Genomic DNA, 19,156 nt, shown 5'->3' on the forward strand with positions numbered 1-19,156 from the left:
CTTTTCAGGGACACCCTGTACAAAGTGGTAAAAAGTTCTTTATTGATTTCTGTGAGTATGGTTAAGCTTATTCAACTCTTTTCTTGGAATATACTAATAAAAACAGCGGGAAAAAATTTGTATCGATAAAACTTCGTTTAGATTTAAGGATAGGTAGATAGACAGAAAAAAATTGAAGTCTACGTACTACACATAAAATTGCTATAGTAAAATATTTAAATCCCTAAACCCATGTAAAAATAGAAATGGACTCATGATAACGTAGGACACAAAGCAAATAAAAAATGAATCAATTGAAACGTGTCAAGAAGTTACAGTTTTAAAACAAATTCGCACCAGTATGCATTACTTAGGTAGAGTTACCTATTGTCATAGCTATTAATAGAAACATTTTACTGTTAACTGACAACATCCATCCTAACAACAGACCTGAAGAATAAACACAGCTATGGTTAACAGCTTTCTACTTGGTGAAGACAAACCATTCACGTTGCAAGTGTAACAACTTCCACAGATGGGCATTTTATATCACATTTCCGTTTGAAGTTTATACGTCGAGGGGTGCAACAAAACAATTTTTAGAGTCACTTTAATATTTCTTCGTTTTTATTTAAAAACCCAACAGGCATTAGCATTATAGATGATTTTTAAATAAAATAAACCGACGAGGTAACCATTCGTATTATTACACTATTAATGAACTTCATGTATTCCTAGAAATACCTGTCCTTAGGCTTGCCAGATCTCCGGGTTTTGATGGTACAACTTCGGGCTCCGGGTTAACATGTCCATTTCTCCGGGTTAACACCCTACCCTCGAAATCCATTTCCCTGGGTCACATATTATTTTTTTTTTCTTCGTAAACAATTGGACTCCCACATTTTCTAAAGACTTTTGTCTGTCGTGAAATAGATCTGGTAACTCTACCTGTCCTTCGAGCTTACGTGACGTAAGAAAAGTGCGAGCCTATAATTTTGCATGTAGGTATGTATTTAAATTCGTAACATTTCATGCAAAACACGTGTAAAGGCTAGTACTCGTGGACGCAAAATTCGTAATTTTTATCCGAATTTAGCAGTTTCGCAAAAAAGCATGTTTCAACCAGTTCTCGTGTAAGGCGAATATTGGTTTATTTCTTTCCTACTTTTTAATGACTATACTTTTATGTTGGTTCCTTGGTGTAAGTTGGTTGCATTGTCAAACACGAAATATATATTTTTTTAAATTTAAATTACATTTGTGGAATGTTATTCGAAAACATTTTTGTAGTGTTATAATTCTTTGAATGGTTTGAGTAAATAAAATGGATATATTAAGTGATACAATAACCAACTAAAATATAAATATTTTTACTGGAAAAAACTTTATATAACTATTCAATTCGGATTGAATTTCAAAAACATAAATTTAATACAAAAAGGAAATTAAGGGTGAGGGATATACTTTTATACTCCGCGGTTGAAATTATAAAGAGTGACTAAGACATAATATAAAAACACTATTACCATAATGCGTATAAAATATAAAATGATTTTTATACGGTTCAATATTATTTATCTTTGTGCCGCTGGCTACGCACATCGATAGAATCTATAATCGTCTAGAGACCGAGTTACACTGAACGTCGATCTATATTCTATCTCTGTCTTTTGCACTTGATAGGGAATAGGGAAATGCTTTTTTAGTGGGTGTAAACGGACTTGATTTAACCCGTCCTGAGAAACGTCATAGCATAAGCGTAGACGAGGGGTCTAATTCCATGGCTATAATAAATTTATAAATTAAAAAAACACAATTGGGACGTTTTAAAATGCTGTAATAATTAAAATAGATCAAAGTGCCTGTTATAGCAAACCGTAAAAAAATATTAGATGTTATGTTTTATTATCTTTTTTCATTATTTTCTATATCTTGTTGCCTTTTACGCAGACACGCCAATGGATTTTCGTTCCCGGCACGCTTCATCCCCCTTACTAGTCCAAAAGCTAGCAATGAATCACTCTCTATAATTTCTACCGTGGAGTATAAATAGAAAAGAACAGTGATATTTTCATAACTTAAATTTTGGAGAAAGTTTGTCAACCTTTTGTAAAAAAAAGATAGGGAACGCAATCAATAGAAGTGCCAATATCACCTGCAGAAAGGCCATCACGGTAAAGTAAGTAAAAAGACTAAGTTTATAGTATACTCCGTTTTTTTTTTTTTCATTTTATCAGCTAAAACCGAGGTTAAATATTAATAAAAACAATATTTTATGTTTATGTTCTGTTCACTAAATCTACAAAACTGTCAGAAGCTGAATAAACAATAAACCTACAAAGCCTTAACAAATGTTTACAAGCCAGGTGACAATCAAGCTTAGGCAACCCAACATTGCACGATTGGTACTGGTAACGAAAATTCCCTAGATCTTGGCGTCACCAATATTAATGACTCGTTCACAATGAGCAATGACAAACTGTTATGTCTACGCTCGAGATAATGCGATAGCTGATTAGTTGAATAGAATCTCGTGAAAAATTACACCAATCACAACCGGTGAGACAGAACGTTGTGTTTTAATGTAACCTTGACCTTACTATTTTAATATTTTTTAATTTTACCGAAATTTAATGGCCAACATGAAGGAAATAAAATTATTGTTCCAAACAAAATTATCGGTCACGTGATTTGTAAACATTTATAAAAGCTTTGTTTATAACCTCACACATAATGTAACGGTAAGGTCATTTTGCAGAGAAGTTAAATATTTTTCAACTGTACTACGAAATTAAAAAAATATATAATTCTGCGATTAAACAATATAAATAAAAAAACTGTGTAATTCGAATGAAAATTATTGAATTTCAGGTCCATAAGAACCAGCCACAATAAATACAATAGACGAATTATTGTTAGCGCAGAGTAGTAGAAAGAAATGTTAAACAATATAAAACAATTATACCTATGTATAAAGAATATGTGGAAAGTTCGAAGTGATTCTTCGAAAAATCACTTTAGAGATTTTTTTATTGAATATGCCAAATCTCATGGATTTATAATGCAAAATATTGGTATATTCTTCAAATTTCTTACGTTTTGCTTAAAAAAAATCTAAAAAGCACTGGTAATATCTGAATATAAATAATTAGGCGAAACTGTTGATTATAACTGGAAAATAATGGTCGGTTTATAGGCCTAGAATTGTGAAAATAATTTACTTTGTTTTTACAGAAAATACAGACATTTATTTCAATATTTTATTTCTCAACTTACGACATCTTGTGCTAAATTTCTTCACAATTTTTCACAACGAGAGTATGTTTATTCATCTTAAATACATTAATTCACAAGCAATTCGCATTCATCACATGAATTCCATGAACTCTTCAAGAATGATGGACTCGGTGTCCATAATATTATTCAACGATTATCTTCTGGTAACGAACTAAACTATGTATTCGAAAATAACTCTGATGAGGCTACAAAAAATAATTATTGTACATGCAGTTACGATAGTTTCATAAAAAATAATTCTTGTTAATATAAATTATAAGTTCGATCGAAATTCAAATGAATGTATTTTATGGCTTTACTATTTAAAAAATGGTTTCCCCTGTTTCTATTTCAAAAAATTTCATTTCAATTTTCAGAGTCGAGTTTACTAGATCCATTTCATCATAGGGAAATCCTTTTCGGATTCACCTTGTCATCTTTTCAAATGAAGCAAGATGTCACTATTTCATATCATAAAAATATAATAGGCGGATAAATAAAATGATCTCATTATGTTTTATAGCCAACGAGCTCGTCACACCTTCAATGATTCTAATCATTCACACACATCTAGTCCTTCGTGTTTATTTTCGGGGTATATAAACGACTATTTCCTAGTGGAGACCCAACCCAATCCATCACGTCACAACCCTAATCCTGACGGCTAGGAAATAAAGTTCATTGTACTTGTTTGCATGTCGTTAATAGGTGCCGAAAATATAACGAACTATGGGGAACGGATGGCGATCTAGAATTAAGTCGAGGACGACACGCATGCCTGTCATTTTTGGCAGGCACCCTCGATGATTTAATGCAAAAAATAAAAACCGTATAACTTCCTTCTGGTTGATGAACTTCTAACTGCAAAAAGTTGACGACTTCTATTTGTATTGAAGTTTAAATTCATCGGCACAGTTGAACACTGGGTCTGCTTTAAACAAGGATTAATAATTAGTCGACAACTCGGGCAACAATGATTTAACTGCATCCTTACTCGAAAAATTTCGCTAAAAAGCTTAGCCATAAAATGTACATATATTTATTAACTTTACACGACCAGCATTCCTTTCAGAGATCAACGAATTTTAATTGATACTTTACAAGAGTTGATTAGTAATGGGAGTTTTTCATAATTCCCTCTTTTACCAAGACTGAGTAAGGTTGGCAAAGGTTAATGAAGAATAAACTTGACAAGACCAACAAAACGTCGGCTTTAATTAAGTACGTGAAGAGAGACCAGATAAATTCAAGACAACTCACTATCGAAATCTATGAGCAGGACAGGATAATCTCTTTTGGTGGCATGAGTTTTTTCAAATTAAAATAAGGCTTGTGATGGAACTGCAATATACATAATTTAAGGAAGTCCTCTTTCAAAAATACGAATGAAATACCTACATTATTTTTGTTTTAGTGACATCTCTTTTGCCTACGCATGAATGTGTAGTTCAAAGTAATTCAAAAACAAGAAGTTGAATAGCAAATATTTACAGTAAAATAATAAAACGGACGAAGCAGCATTTGAATTTTATTGAATTTATTTTAAGCTATACAAATAAATGTGTTGCTTCCATCATCATTTCGCGACAATCGTAATTAAATAAGCAATAAAGCAATCCTTCCAAAATATATTTGGGAAAAAAATTGAACCATCTATCAACACCGAGCTTGGTTTGGACTTTTATTAAAGGAAAAACATGAATTGCCCAGTCCAATGTAATAGTACACAAAACGTTTTAAATTAGCGGTACTAAGCTCACGGAAAAGGTTACCTAAATAAATGTTATAGAATTCATTGTGTTCAAAGAAACCGATTTAGATCAACATAAATATCTTTAAGCACACTGAAAACAATATTTTTTTACATTTTTCTTGTTAGTAGAGATTCTGTGACAGCATACATTTTATTAGTTACAGTTGGACTATTTATTAATGTTATGTCTCTCTTCTCCCTGCATTATAACTTTATTATTCGTTCTTAATTCACGTTACAAAATCTAGTTCTAATAGATCTATAATGACACATTTCCTGTCTGCTACGATGGCTGGACAATTTATGTAATTAACAGTTTCACTACCAAGAAATTGTAAGAGAAATATATAATGAAATCCATCGTAAATAGTAGGTAAAGTTTTGTTTGTCTGGTTTCTTTGAAAAAAAAAATCTTGAAACAATAATCTAGAACAAGATTATTCACGGCAAATGAGGTGTTTGTGGTCTCACCATTAAACTAATAAGTTTTTAGTTGAAAAGCGTGCAACTACAAAACGAAGAAGAAAAATAGCGTTCTTGAAGACTGCAAGATGCAAGGACGTTCTCTCATCCTCTTAACAATTTCTAATAACTTATTTGATCTTTATAATTTCAACTCGAATTTAAAGGACCATTTGTCTGAAGAAATACGTTAAAATATTAAGCAACATGTGAAAATACATATTAATTAAAATTTTCTAAAACCATTTCCTTTAAATTTATGATGCGTGTAAGCATGATAATCATGGAAACTGTAAATAGAATTATAACGTAGTCAATGAGTAAGAAAATAAATATAGCCGGCAATATTTACTATTTTTATTGACTTCACGTGAATTCGTCTGCCTTCTGCGTACTAAGTTGCAATGCAAAAAAACAATCTTATCGATGTCACTATCCCCCTGTGGTTTTCTTTATCCAATTCAAACCACGAAAGGACATCCTTTCGATCAATACAAAAAAATATTTAAAAGACGAGACTTTATATGTTGGCACGGATCCAAGAAATAACGGTGTAACGACTGTTTGAAGCCAAAACCGTTCGGGTACGATGGGATCCCAAAGCCCCTGTTCGACGAGACGAATTAATGCATTAAACAGATGACGTCATTTGACACCGAACAGTGTACAGCAGGAAATATCGTTATCGTACACACGTAGAGTCGTTCTGTAATAGGTACTTGGAAGAGAAAAAAAATACGCTTTCGAAACCCTGCGTATTTATGTTGGTGGATTAATTTATACGTGCGTTTACAGTCCCTGTCCACTTTATTAGACTCGTTATGCGCTTCGCTATTTTTTTAACAAAAAATTGAAAAAAAAAAAAAAAACTTACATTAATTATGACTATTTACTTGATATATACAGGGCTGGAAAATCCACATGGTCCATCTGTCTTTACATGAGCGACAAAGTAAAGTAAAGAAATCCGTGCGATAGACAAGGATGGCTATAGTGAAGACGTTTCATAATCTGTAGAGTCACCGCCCGTTTCGGGTTAGACGTGGGAGTGATGACTATTCAAATTATGAAACGTCTTAAATGTAACCATCCTTGTCTATCGCACGGATTTCTATGACTTACTTCGTCGCTCTCATGTAACGGCCGATGTACCATGGGGACTTTCCGAACCTGTATAGTTGGTATTCAGATTTATCTTTGCTTCGTTAGAAACCCACTTGCTTGTTCTTTGGGAGAACGCAATTTTTTTAAATTTCTTGCAAGCAAAAATTCTCCACAATTCACAACACAACTATTCCACCAACCAGCAAATGTCAATATTATCAACTACTTGTATTCCAATATTGTCATTAATAGATATTTATACAACACACCAAACTTTATCGAAAATCGAAGTACACAACTATCAAAGATAAAAATCTTAGAAACGGAAAAATATATAATTATGAAAAATACATTATAACAATAAAAATTAATAATAATTAATGAATAATATAAATTAATTAATCTGATAGAAAATGAGGCATATAGAAAAGAGAAAAAAAGCAACAAATTCTGAAGACATTATGAGAAAATTTCAAAGAATTCTAAGGTATTTTAAAGAAAAAATCAAAGGAATCTTGTAGCTAAAGAGAAACCTAATTCCAATCAGCCAAACTTGATTTAAAGCTTGTTCCAACACTGACCTACAATAGTAGGTAACTAAAATGGTCGAATATTTCTGCGGCTTGATAATAATTTTAGATTCTAATTAGAATAGTTGATTGACTTCATCTTATTTAAATAGTGAGTAAGTGTATTATATAGAAATGTTGATATTAAAGGCATCCTTAAATCAACAATTTACTCAAATCTGACTAATATAGTCCATTCCAGGATCATTTCACCCAACAAATAAAGTCATCAATCAAATCAATTTGAAGGGAAAGACGTATGACGAATACAACAAAGGAATGATGGGATCTCAATTTTGGAACTAATTTTCCGCCACTTTGATTACAATTTAAGATAAATGAAGGGACCAAATAATATGCTTTCAGCGAATTAAAACAAAAAACATCTCGAATATCTCTAATAGTTGGCGATTAACTAACTAATTATTATTAAAATACTTTAAACAATCACCTGAATGATTTCTCATGTAAGTTTCTGAATAGAATCAACATTATGTAAAACAAATTTAATCAACTATAGTGCCATACACTATAAAGCCACAGAAGGCATCTCATATTCACATTTTATTACACAATAAACCCAAAACGAGTGTATTAGGGTGTTGCCACCACATATTTGGGTATATTTCGATGTAGTGGCGCCTTTCTAATCTCGTAGATGACCCCGCGACCCTAAACGATACCGACAAAAACATTTTTATCCCCGGAGAATACTTCAGATGCAACGCTGATAAATTCTTACAACGGGAAACTATTGAAACATATACCCTCTTTTGTATTTCGTTCTGAGAATAGAAGTAGAAGAATAGTATGTTGTTTCAGTGTACATGTAACATAGGCACGTAAGGAATAAAATGTGAAGTAAAATCTGAAAAGGGAAGCGAGAGTCACGTAATGTCCGTTACATTGCTAAATGTTTAAGGAACGCATTGTAAATATTCGAAATTAATAGGAAATCAATAAGGCGTGGCTAGCATCACAGCAGGTAATTTTTTTCTTTATATCTTCAATGAACAATCATGAAGTACAGTTAAGGTTATATTATGAAGTGGTCGTCACGTCAAATTATTAATGAATAATCTCCAAAACGTTAATTTAACAATTCAAGCACTTGTACCTATCTTGAAATGGATACCATTTAACAAACACAAAATGAAATTGTCATGCTGCAAACGTGTCCTTTTTGATATAATGAAAAACTGTAACTGATATAAACAATTTAAATATTAGTTCAGAATTAACATAAGCATTTCATTTAAAAATTCATATTCCTTATAGTTATTAATATCTGGATTTATGATCACCCGAGTGATCACTGATCACCGATATTTTTATTCCATATCACTATTTGATTCACTTTCAAGTGGAAAAATTAAAATATCAGATAATTCAAACATAAACCAAGATAGATTGACAAAATTTTGGTAAGTATGATTATTCAATTTTGAGGACATGGGAAAAGGCGAACGAAATAAAAGCGTAATTAAGTCGAGGTTAACAATTTATGACATGAATATAGTTCAATGACTCCAAAGTAATTTGATTTTTTCTAAGAAAATACAGTCCAAAGTAATTATTTATTTAAACGTACGTCTGTTCGTTTTATTGCGAAATTTCGGAGTTCTAAAAGTTGTACGGTACTAATGCGATGATATGAAAGTACCCACAAATTATTACATTTAGAATTCATTCCACTTTAGTGATAATTCATGATTTTTATTTCGACATTTTGCCATGATTCGATATATAGAAATAGAAAAGTTTCGTTGATGTCCACTAGTTTTACGGTCAGTACAAGCTTATGTGTTTATAAATCAAATAAAAAGTATAAGTCCACGTATAAGTGGTATAAGCACTCATTTCAAAGTACTAATACAATTGTATGTCAAATTACGTTTTATGCTCTTCTACCGGTGGCATAAAAGGTATTTGATTTAATAGTCATAAAACAAGTTTCATTTGAAGTAATTAAAAATACAAGAAGTTAAGAAAGTAAAGAAAATAGGTTATATTACGTAGAGCTAAAATTTAATAATAGAAAAATGTTATTTTCACAGCTTACTACATTCAGAAATAATTTCGCTTGAATGAAATTTAATGGAGTACCGCCAAGAACCAGTTTCTTAAAAAGAGACCCATGTTAAATATTTTTTCACAATTTACTTGTGAAGAGCCCAATGTAAGTAGGTATAACTTAGGGCAGACAACCTTGACTCTGACTAGAGGATTATACCGATGCAGTTTAAAGATAAATTTAGATTCATGTAGGTGTTCGATAATCGCAGACTACGAATTGCATTTTGCAATATGCCCAAACATGTAAACTTGAAGTAGATGCACAAAAATGCCAAGGTGACGGGTTGCAAACGAAGAATTTACATCGATTTTCTCAGCAGTTGTTTCTTAAATTGAAACCAACTGACATTTTTTTTATATTCCATGTGTTCCTCTATCATCCACCATATTTTTAAGCTTTCCTTTAACGACACAAACAAGCCTTAAAACCGGCAATTATTTACATAGTATATTATACCAACACTTACCACATCCACATACTACCATAAAACTGAATAAAGAAATGAAAGAGTCGGTGAAAGATGAATTAATTTTACAGAGGTCGATACCGATATGTTGTAATCCTAAAACCAGATCGGTAAGAGCGCGATTGCTAAACTACAAAAATGTCCATACTTGTAGTTTTCCCCCAAAACAACAGAAATAATACAATGGCAGGTTTATTCGTAAGCAAAAAATACAATATTAAAAAATATATATCTTAAAAGTTCATATAAAATATAAACATACGCATTAGAAGTTTCTATTCCTCTCTCGTTTGTTATGTATTGCATTTTCCAGCGGTTGAGCTTTTAAAGCAAAATGTCTCTGTAGTTCTTCAATTTCTTTCTCCATTGCAGTATCAAGCAAGTCAAATCTTTCCTTCAGTTCCTCGTAAGTTAGATCTTTCAGGAAACTGAAATCGCAGTCTACAGGTCGAATCCGCTGCAGCTTAACGTCTAACGGCTCCGAAATTCCAATAGACTGTCGAGGTTGTGGAGCTAAATGTTCACCTGTAACTGTCGAGGAACTGGCTTCACCGAATTGCTGAGAACTTCTCTCATTCTGGGCCTCAGCTTCGGTCTGGGCTTGATCAAAATGTTCTAGGAACAGAGGTTTATACTTTTTCGTTTCTTCCTTCTTCATCGTCCTCTCTCCATCCTCATCGTCACTATTAATGACTACCATCGTACCTAAATCCGACTGCAATGTGATCATCGTACCAGTTTGGCTCTGAGGTTTGTTTGGTACTAAAGTGGCTTCAGTCTCATTTTGTTCGGGCAATATTTTGGCAACCAAGGGCATTCGATTGTACGTTTGATTCTTTCTAATTTCGCAAGCTTCGGCTATCATTTGGCTCAAGGCGCCGGGGCCTTTAGATTTCTGAAGGAAGACGTGGTGGATTAAGTCGGTTGCAGACGCTCTGTCGCACGGGTTTTTCACTAGGCAAACACTGACGAAATCGATAAACTCGGCGCTCCAACGGTCGGGATCTCGGAAGGAGGGCGGCGGTTTGGTCGGTATCATGAAGACGGCTCTCATTGGGTGGATATCCGCGTAGGGAGGTTTTCCCTCGGCCATTTCTAGAGCCGTTATTCCTATGCTCCAGATATCGGCCACGCAGTCATATCCTATTTCGAGAATTATTTCTGGAGCCATCCAAAACGGTGAGCCGATAACTGTATTCCTCTTGGAAATTGTTTCGGTTAGCTGGCCGGCTACTCCAAAATCTGCTAGTTTCGCATGACCGTCGGTGTTTAGTAGGATATTGCCGGCTTTGATATCACGATGAATTTTTCTATTCGAGTGAAGGTATTCTAGACCTTTCAACGCATCGGATAAGATAGTGGCTATTTCGCATTCTGATAAGGTCTTTTTTCTCAATCTGATAATATCGGAGACAGAACCTGCCCCACAGTACTCCATGATTATCCAAAGGTCCGTGTTCTTAAAATAGCTGCCGTAATATTTTACTACGTAGGGACTGTCGCATTGCTGCATAATGGAAATTTCCTTTATTATCTCGTGTAGATCCGTATCTAGAGGCACTTGTTTAATAGCCACGACGTTGTCGGATTCTTTATGAAGGGCCTTATAGACGCTGCCGTAGGATCCCTCCCCCAGCTTACAAATTATATCGAACACTTCCTCCGGTTGTCTTGTCAAGCTCTCCTCGGATAACATTTTTAATTTATTACTAGCAGACATGTTTACTTTCTCTTATCTTTCAGTGTAACTCCAGAACCATTAATTAACTTATATAATATACAGTTCTATCTGGATATTTTTATATATATTTAACCTTATGAGTATACTGTGTCACAAAATTTTTCTAATGATCTGTGAGGCAGGTACTTGTTCTTCCAGAACGTTGTGGCAGCCGGACCTAAAAAGATGAAGCTGAAGACAATAAATCGTAAGTGGTAGGTTTCTTTGAATAAATTGCACACATAAATAAAACTCCAAATAATTTAAAAAATAGTATTTATTTGATAAAATACCGGCGAATAGAACGTTAAATTATATTTTAATTTCATAACTAAAAAGTGAATAAAAATCAGATTACGTATGTAATTTAAAAAAATCTATATTCATCTCATCAATAAATTACCATCTTTAATGTGAAAACGTTTCGCAACGTAATCATGACGACTCAAGAACTGTATTGTATTCTGAGAACCATATTAGCATTTTTTTTGGTCTTGCCGCAACACCTTCAACATTACGTAAACTTAAAACGTAAGGATATAATTATGTTTTAAGAATGACTCACGGAATAATAAACGATTTACTTCCCAGCTTTTGTTACATAATTTATTTCACAAATATCCCACGCGACTACAAACAATACTTTCACCAATTTCCAATCTCTTGAAAATTTCCCTAAAATTCAATTTTCTACCCGCCTTATAAAACAGAGCCATAACTGATCATCTCGAAAGGAGTTAAAAATGGTACAAAAATAAAAGAGCCAGCATTTTTGCTCTTTTAATCAACTCGATTTTATATTTAGTCAACTATGTCCTCCTGAAGCTATTTACGTATGATGTTTTTCAAGTTCCCATTTTAAATACAGCAGCAGTATTCAAGTGAAAAAGAGCATGTCTGAAAGTGGCATATCCATAATTTCGAGTAGTGTGTAATAATTAAAAAAATTTCAACTAAACAAATCGCAACTACCAAAGAAGACCATAATCCGTAAGAAACACAAATTATCTTGTAAGATAAACATAAATTATCTACATTATAAAATGTTCTAAATAAATATTTTAACATCCAAATGATAAAAAATTTATTAAGCTAATATTTCTAGATTGGAGAATCAAATTTTGCGAAGAGTATGTCACCAAGATTGGATTTAAGCCTCAAAATTATTATTAGTCTGTATTTAACTAAATGTTACGTAAAGTTAATTTTCCTTGTACAAACAATACAAAATTGTTTTTCAAAATACTTGAAGATTGAGAAAATCAATTAACGATTGAAAATTTTAAGTTTTATATAATGTGTGTGTATTGTATATGCTATATACGAGGTTACAGACAATTTACGATTAAGCTCATTATTAGGCATCCTGCTGAGTTGGATCAGTAAATAAGAATAACTTATATTTTTAATTAATCCATTTTCATAATTTTATCATAAATTTAAATATTTTTTAAAATTCCTTATAAACTTATACAAATTAAAGTATCAGTCCTACCGAAAAACATTTAACCTTTTTTTTTGTGTAACTTAATTTCAACTCTAATCATTAATTCTATAGCAAATAAAATACACTGACTTAGTTCCAAAGAAAGTTAAAATATTATTTTTTCAGTACCTATACAGTAAGTCTGTATAAAATAATATTCATGCATTAAACATTACTGAAATAGAGTTTTTCTAATTCTCCTTTCCAACCTTGTTCAAACACATTGGGGATGAATGTTATAAGACCTTTAGGCAAAGCATGCAGATATTACAGAATAATTATTTCGACATTATTACACTTAGTTAAATCATGTTCACTATTTGATGTTTTACAAATTTTTAAGTCTAGAAAGCACAAAAAAAAATGTAGACTCGTTACTGCCAACGAGACTGAAGGTTTAATAAAAATAAATTTTTTTATTTTTATTATTCTTTATTTCTTTATTTTTATGACATTCTGGTTGTTCAAATAAAAATTAGTTTGTTAAAGAATAAAAGAAATAAAGTATGAGGGGTATCTACTAATTCTTGGCTAGGTAGGTATCTGGTAGGAACAAACATTCCTAAACGAGATTCTCCTGGAAAATCCCATAATAGAGACTAGTAAATTCACTTTCGTATAGCATTGTTATCAAGAAAATATGAGTAAGTAATGCATATCTAACTGTTTTAAGTAACCGCTCTTATCTATAGCTAATTGAAAATTGTGATAGACAGATAAAACCAAGGATAAAATATAGTATGTATGTATTACCAAGTACAGTTAAATCTGATTTATTAAACGAGTGATGATTCCTTACATGAGGAGTAGATTGATGTCTAAATGATAATCTACCTATTCTTTTTTATTTTCTTAAATATGGGTTACAGTTTTCTGAATAAATGAGCATACACCTACAGCTGACATTTAACAATCAGTTTCAGGGAATTATTAAATATTTTCCGAACGTGTTATATTCTCGCACAGAAACAAAAGTATAAGGAAAAATGATTATTCCTTACATTTTATTAAGGAAACTCAATGTACCATTCAATCAAGAACTACATTTCTGGTTAGTATTGAAGATACCTAACCTATACGTAGGTACTTTCTGAAAGAACCTACGTACCAAGTTACCAATTAAAAAAGGAATTGTACTGCCTAGTTTTGTGTTTATTCCAAAATCGATAATAATTGCATAGTTTAAAGATTTAACTGGTTTTAAATGATAGATACAATTTTTATATCAATTATTAAACACATCTTGTGTTTTTGCCATTTTGAAACTACATATTATCCAGAATAAAATGAAAACATGAGAAGAAAATAAAAACATAAAAAGGAAAGCATTTCTAATTTATTCTTCATATTCTACTTAATGTAACTCAATTACCGAATATTTTTCGTGGCCCACAAATTTCAAATTAATTAATCCTACGTTACGTAGCACACATTTTGTGCAACTGTACTAAACAACTTTCATTGGGAGATGACGATGAGATCATCTTCTATAATACCAGTTTGATAACTGCAGTGCTACGTCTGGCAATATTTCCCTTTAAGAAATTTAAATTATGTAATCGGTAAGACTATCACTAAAGTCATTTACTTTAAATATTATTAGGTTACATAATAAATACAGGCTTTTATCGGACCAAGTATTTGAGATACCTGCTTTATCGCTTTGAAAAAACAAGAGTATAACCATTTTATTTTATAACCGCTAATAAAAACAACACAATCAAAAAATTCACATAAAGCACCTGGGATACTATGTCGGTCATTGCCCTAATATTTTTTACTACCCTTTTCCTAAATATTTTTCAAAATGTAAGTAACCGAAACTTATGAATCTTTAATGCATTAAGACAATATGCATTATAAAGACAAATATGCATCTGCATGCACTGGTTTATTATAAGATAATTAATGACTAAATATCTACAGAATACGAACGAAATAAAAAATACAGGTGAATGAGTGACACACCCCTGATCTGACAACCATTGTCCAAGTAGGACCTATTTTAACAATGACTGCATGCAACAATTATCAGGCTGGTGCTATTATTGCAATAAACATTTACGTACCGTTGTAATCCTTCTAATCCAAAATAATGTTCACCGGCCTTAAATCACAACGGAGCTAAGGAGAACTCTGCCGACAGTTTTAATAATGTTCTCACTAATGACACCAGAGCCAGTACAGCACAAGTCCCATTTAATACTTAAATAACATATAAAACTTATTATTAATAAAATTAATAACAGTCGTTAGTACAACTAGTTCGTTTAAAAACACAAGTATTTTAATTCGGTCACAAAAAATATTAATTATTCGATTCGCGTACCCACGGCAGTATCACTGCACACAACTCCAACACTCGAGCTTTGCCTGAATGCGCGGGCGCATTTCATTTTGTATCGTGGAGAGGCAACTCTACCGGTCCTCAGATTCGATCTCTTATGTACACTGTCAATAAGATCCAAATTTGCCTAACTGCAGTGAAGCTTTGAAACACTAGCGCTTTAGTGTAAAAAAGAATAACTAAAATCGACATTTTCCGACGTTTTTCTGTATTGATCTGACAATTGTCAAAATTTTGTTTTTAAATTATTTTTAAGTTGTAAATTAACGAGGTAAAAATTACAAAAAAACTTTTTTGATTTTTTTTAAGTGCATTGTGTTCTAAGGTAATAAAAAAAACATTTTTTTCTAGTTTGATAGAATGGGAAGAAGGAGTAGGTCAAAATCCCCTTTTGGCTCTAGAAGACGGGATAGAGAAAGGGATAAAGAAAGAGACAGGGATCGAGAAAGAGATAGAGAGAGGGAGCGACACAGGAGGAAAAGATCAAGGGATAGATCACGGGACAGGGAAAGAAGACGTCACTCCCTTGACAGGGATGGCAGAAGGCGATTTTCACGTTCCAGAAGTAGATCTAAATCACAAGAAAAAAGAAGCCATAAATCATTACTTCCAGAAAGACCAGTAGTAACAGCAGCAGATCTAGAAGGTAAAAGTGCAGATGAGCAAGAAATGATGAAATTAATGGGATTCTGTAACTTTGATACAACAAAGGGAAAGAAAGTAGAGGGAAACGATGCTGGTGGTGTGCACGTTATATTAAAAAGAAAATATAGACAGTACATGAATAGGAAAGGTGGTTTCAATAGACCTCTAGACTTTGTCGCTTGAAACTTTTATACAAATAGTGAACGTTTTTATAAGTGGAACAACCATTACTTACCTCAACGTGGGGCCTGTAAAATTATAAAATAACTTTGAACCCATTTAGTAATACCTACTTTAACAAAAATTGGATATCCAAATATTTATAGCAACTGGCACTTTACAGAGCCTCAACCTCACCTCATGTAAACCTCATTTAATGACCTGTATGGGCCACTACCCCTATACTTCAATTTCATGTTAATTCCATACCTCAAATGTATCAGGTTTTTATTATTGATTTTTTAAAGTGTTGAGTACATTGTTGTTAAACTATCTTTAAAAATATACTTAACGGTTGTTCAGTTAATTTCACTTTTTGTATTGTACACGCGATATAAGACTTCATTAAAGATAACTAATTGAAAATAAAGATTGAAAATAATTTGTATTTTATGAAATAAAATTTAATTAAGATGGTGTATTTTCATTTCTTTGATGTCTATTATATTCTCAGTGTATAAAAATGTATAATTAGTATTAGTTACATTTTTCAACGAAGATTCAGTGAATGAGACAAAAATCAAATATGTTATAAACAAACTTTTAGTTTTCACTTATATAGAGTATACAGGGTGCTACTAACATGCTTTACCAAACATTAATGCTGTAGACTCTACATCATGGTGTATGCAAACACTTCAATATCTAAGTATAGGGTGTTCAAGTTTAAAAATTTTGGGTTTGAAATGTAAATATATTTAATTTAATGAATTGTTCCTCAATTTTTTTTATAATCCAATTCACTTGTATAATTCTAACAACTTTTCTCTGGTAGAAAAATACATTCTTACAAGAAGTTGCATGACTGCAAACCAGAACGAAGATAAATTAAAATGAATAAAGCGATAAGTAATTTTTAACCGCCAGGCTTCGTAGTAAATGCATATATTTAGAGATTTTTTTACAAATATAGATTGTGTTAGAATTCAAATATACCTCTGCCATTTGCAAGCAGGCGCATAACTAGGGAGGGGTAGAGGTAGGTATGCCCCCCCCCCCTAGAGAGCGTGGTGCTCACCCCAGAATAAAAACGATCCAGTAATATTATCTTTTTGGTCACACTAGCCGTCTGAAAACGGGGTCTTCAAGGCCCACCGCAAGCAAAAATCCTACCTACATCCATGTTTGTGAGTTAAAGGATGTTCAAGTTTTTAAAAAACATCACAAATACTCAAAATCCAGAAAGATGTAAAATTATCATACAGTTAAATAAATTAAAAATACTGCTAAAACATTCCATTTCATGAAAAAAATGTATAAGAATTTTTTATACAATTTAAAAAACAATATGACCATTAAAAATTTGTACAATACAAGTTAGTGTACAATTTGCCTCTTAATATCCATCAAAAAAATCAGAAAAAGCTCTATGGGGATTGGGCACCTCTTATTAAAAAAAAAGTATGCAGTCACCGACTTACCGATATGATATGATAATATTAAAATCTTTTTTTCTATAGTGGGCAATAGGCTTTATGGGGTGGGACATGCACATCCCTGCCTCTCTAGCTACGCCCATGTTTACAACTCGAATAAACCATATCTTTTAATTAATTTTTGATACCCCGCATCTCAAAAAAGAAGCACTTTCAGTTGTTATTAATTAATGATTAGAGTCTGCTGTTCGGCTAAGTATGCCCTGTATACTATAGAAGTACAAATAAAAATTGTGGTAGGAATATATTTATACAGGGTGGGCCACCAGTAACGCCTCGGAGGCTAGGGACCAAACGGCAAATGTTATAGAAACCTGTTTAGGTGGTTATGTGTAGGTTCATTACGGCTACATTTTAAAAATATTTTGAAATATACAGTGTTCAGGAAAAGCGTACCATATCAAAGTTATGTATTGTTTGAAATATTTCAATTTTAGTGAAAATGCAGGCTTAGTGTAGAAATTTAATATTTGCAATAAAAAAGTAATTTTAAGGAAGTATCTTTGGAAAGAGTATTTTAGATCCTTGAAGTAATAAATTATTATATTTGTCATCACTTAGTATTATACAGGGTGTTCCAAAAACTGCTAGATACTTTTCTCAACTTTAAACAGCAATAACTTGGTTATTTTAAATGGGACACCCAGTATATTTTTACTTTTGAAGTTAGGAAATTTAACTCTCAAACTGTGTATAGGTTCCCTATACCTATCTCTAACGGTATTGGAGATATATCATGTCTTTATTGAATTGGTAAAGCGTCAATCATGACAATATTCAAGAAAATTTTCTATTAATATTTTATAAGTAGAATAATTATAAAAAGTTATTAATTTTGTATAAATATGTTTGTTGTAGATAAATGAATTAAATTAGGAACACGAAAACTATTTATTAAAGGAAATTTTACTTTTAGAACAAAGAAAAATTTTAATTGATGATCGAATGGATAACCATTCTCTTGAATATGGCATCTTGTTCTATCTTCAAATGATATTTTCACATTCCTTAGAATATCTGGGGTGATTGTGGCATAGCAAATGCATCTCTAATTTTTTCCTTCGTATCATCAAACACTGTGTACAAGATTTTTTATATAGCCCGAAACGAAGAAATCCATTAAGATGAGGTCTGGATACCTAGATGGCCATTGACATGCACCATTTTTACTTATCCATTTATTACTAAATTTTCAATATAAATAATTTCTCACTGAATATGAAAAATTTGAAGGTGCGCCATTTAATTGCATCCTCAACTTTCTCCTTATATTTAAAGAAAGGTAATCAAGAAGAACCCAAACCAATTCAATAAAGAGCTCGATGAAGACACGTGGATACATTGTACAAAAAAATTTGATAAAAAAACAAAACGGCACAAATATCTCCAATACCGTTAGAGATAGGTATAGGGAACCTATACACAGTTTGAGTTTTAAATTTTCTAACTTCCAAAGTAAAAATATACTGGGTGTCCCATTTCAAAAATACCAAGTTATTGCTGTTTAAAGTTGAGAGAAGTATTGAGCAGTTTTTTGAACACCCTGTACAATACTAAGTGACGACAAATATAATAATTTATAATTTCAAGGATCTAAAATACACTTCCTTAAAATAA

The 19,156-nt window shown here is 32.0% G+C and overlaps 2 protein-coding genes and 1 pseudogene across 5 annotated transcripts in view; 1 reads left to right on the forward strand and 2 right to left on the reverse strand.

Annotated features, from left to right (window-relative positions):
* The window catches only part of LOC108906849 (protein hu-li tai shao), a 78,183-nt gene extending 62,927 nt beyond the window's left edge, over window positions 1-15,256 (reverse strand). For all 3 annotated transcript variants that reach the window (XM_018710270.2, XM_018710269.2, XM_018710271.2), the window contains exon 1: window positions 14,962-15,256. The gene's annotated coding sequence lies outside the window, so the exon portion shown is untranslated. The remainder of the gene's footprint in view (window positions 1-14,961) is intronic.
* LOC108906842 lies at window positions 9,952-11,406 on the reverse strand (annotated as a pseudogene).
* On the forward strand, window positions 14,398-16,517 carry LOC108906850 (U4/U6.U5 small nuclear ribonucleoprotein 27 kDa protein). 2 transcript variants are annotated; one of them, XM_018710273.1, is made up of 2 exons: window positions 14,398-14,454; window positions 15,591-16,517. In XM_018710273.1, exon 2 carries the CDS (start codon window positions 15,600-15,602, stop codon window positions 16,065-16,067), a length of 468 nt encoding a protein of 155 aa, XP_018565789.1. In that variant the 5' UTR covers window positions 14,398-14,454; window positions 15,591-15,599; the 3' UTR covers window positions 16,068-16,517. The 2 variants fall into 2 exon arrangements, with proteins under 2 accessions (XP_018565789.1, XP_018565788.1); XM_018710272.1 differs by lacking the exon at window positions 14,398-14,454 and adding an exon at window positions 15,420-15,510.
* The last annotated feature ends 2,639 nt before the right edge of the window (window positions 16,518-19,156 follow it).

Source organism: Anoplophora glabripennis, unplaced genomic scaffold, assembly GCF_000390285.2.
Source record: "Anoplophora glabripennis isolate ALB-LARVAE unplaced genomic scaffold, Agla_2.0 scaffold174, whole genome shotgun sequence".
Lineage (NCBI taxonomy): Eukaryota > Metazoa > Arthropoda > Insecta > Coleoptera > Cerambycidae > Anoplophora > Anoplophora glabripennis.

Bases quoted from the DNA above. Each gene is read 5' to 3' on its own strand.
- LOC108906850 (XM_018710273.1), top strand. From the start codon at position 15,600: ATGGGAAGAAGGAGTAGGTCAAAATCCCCTTTTGGCTCTAGAAGACGG.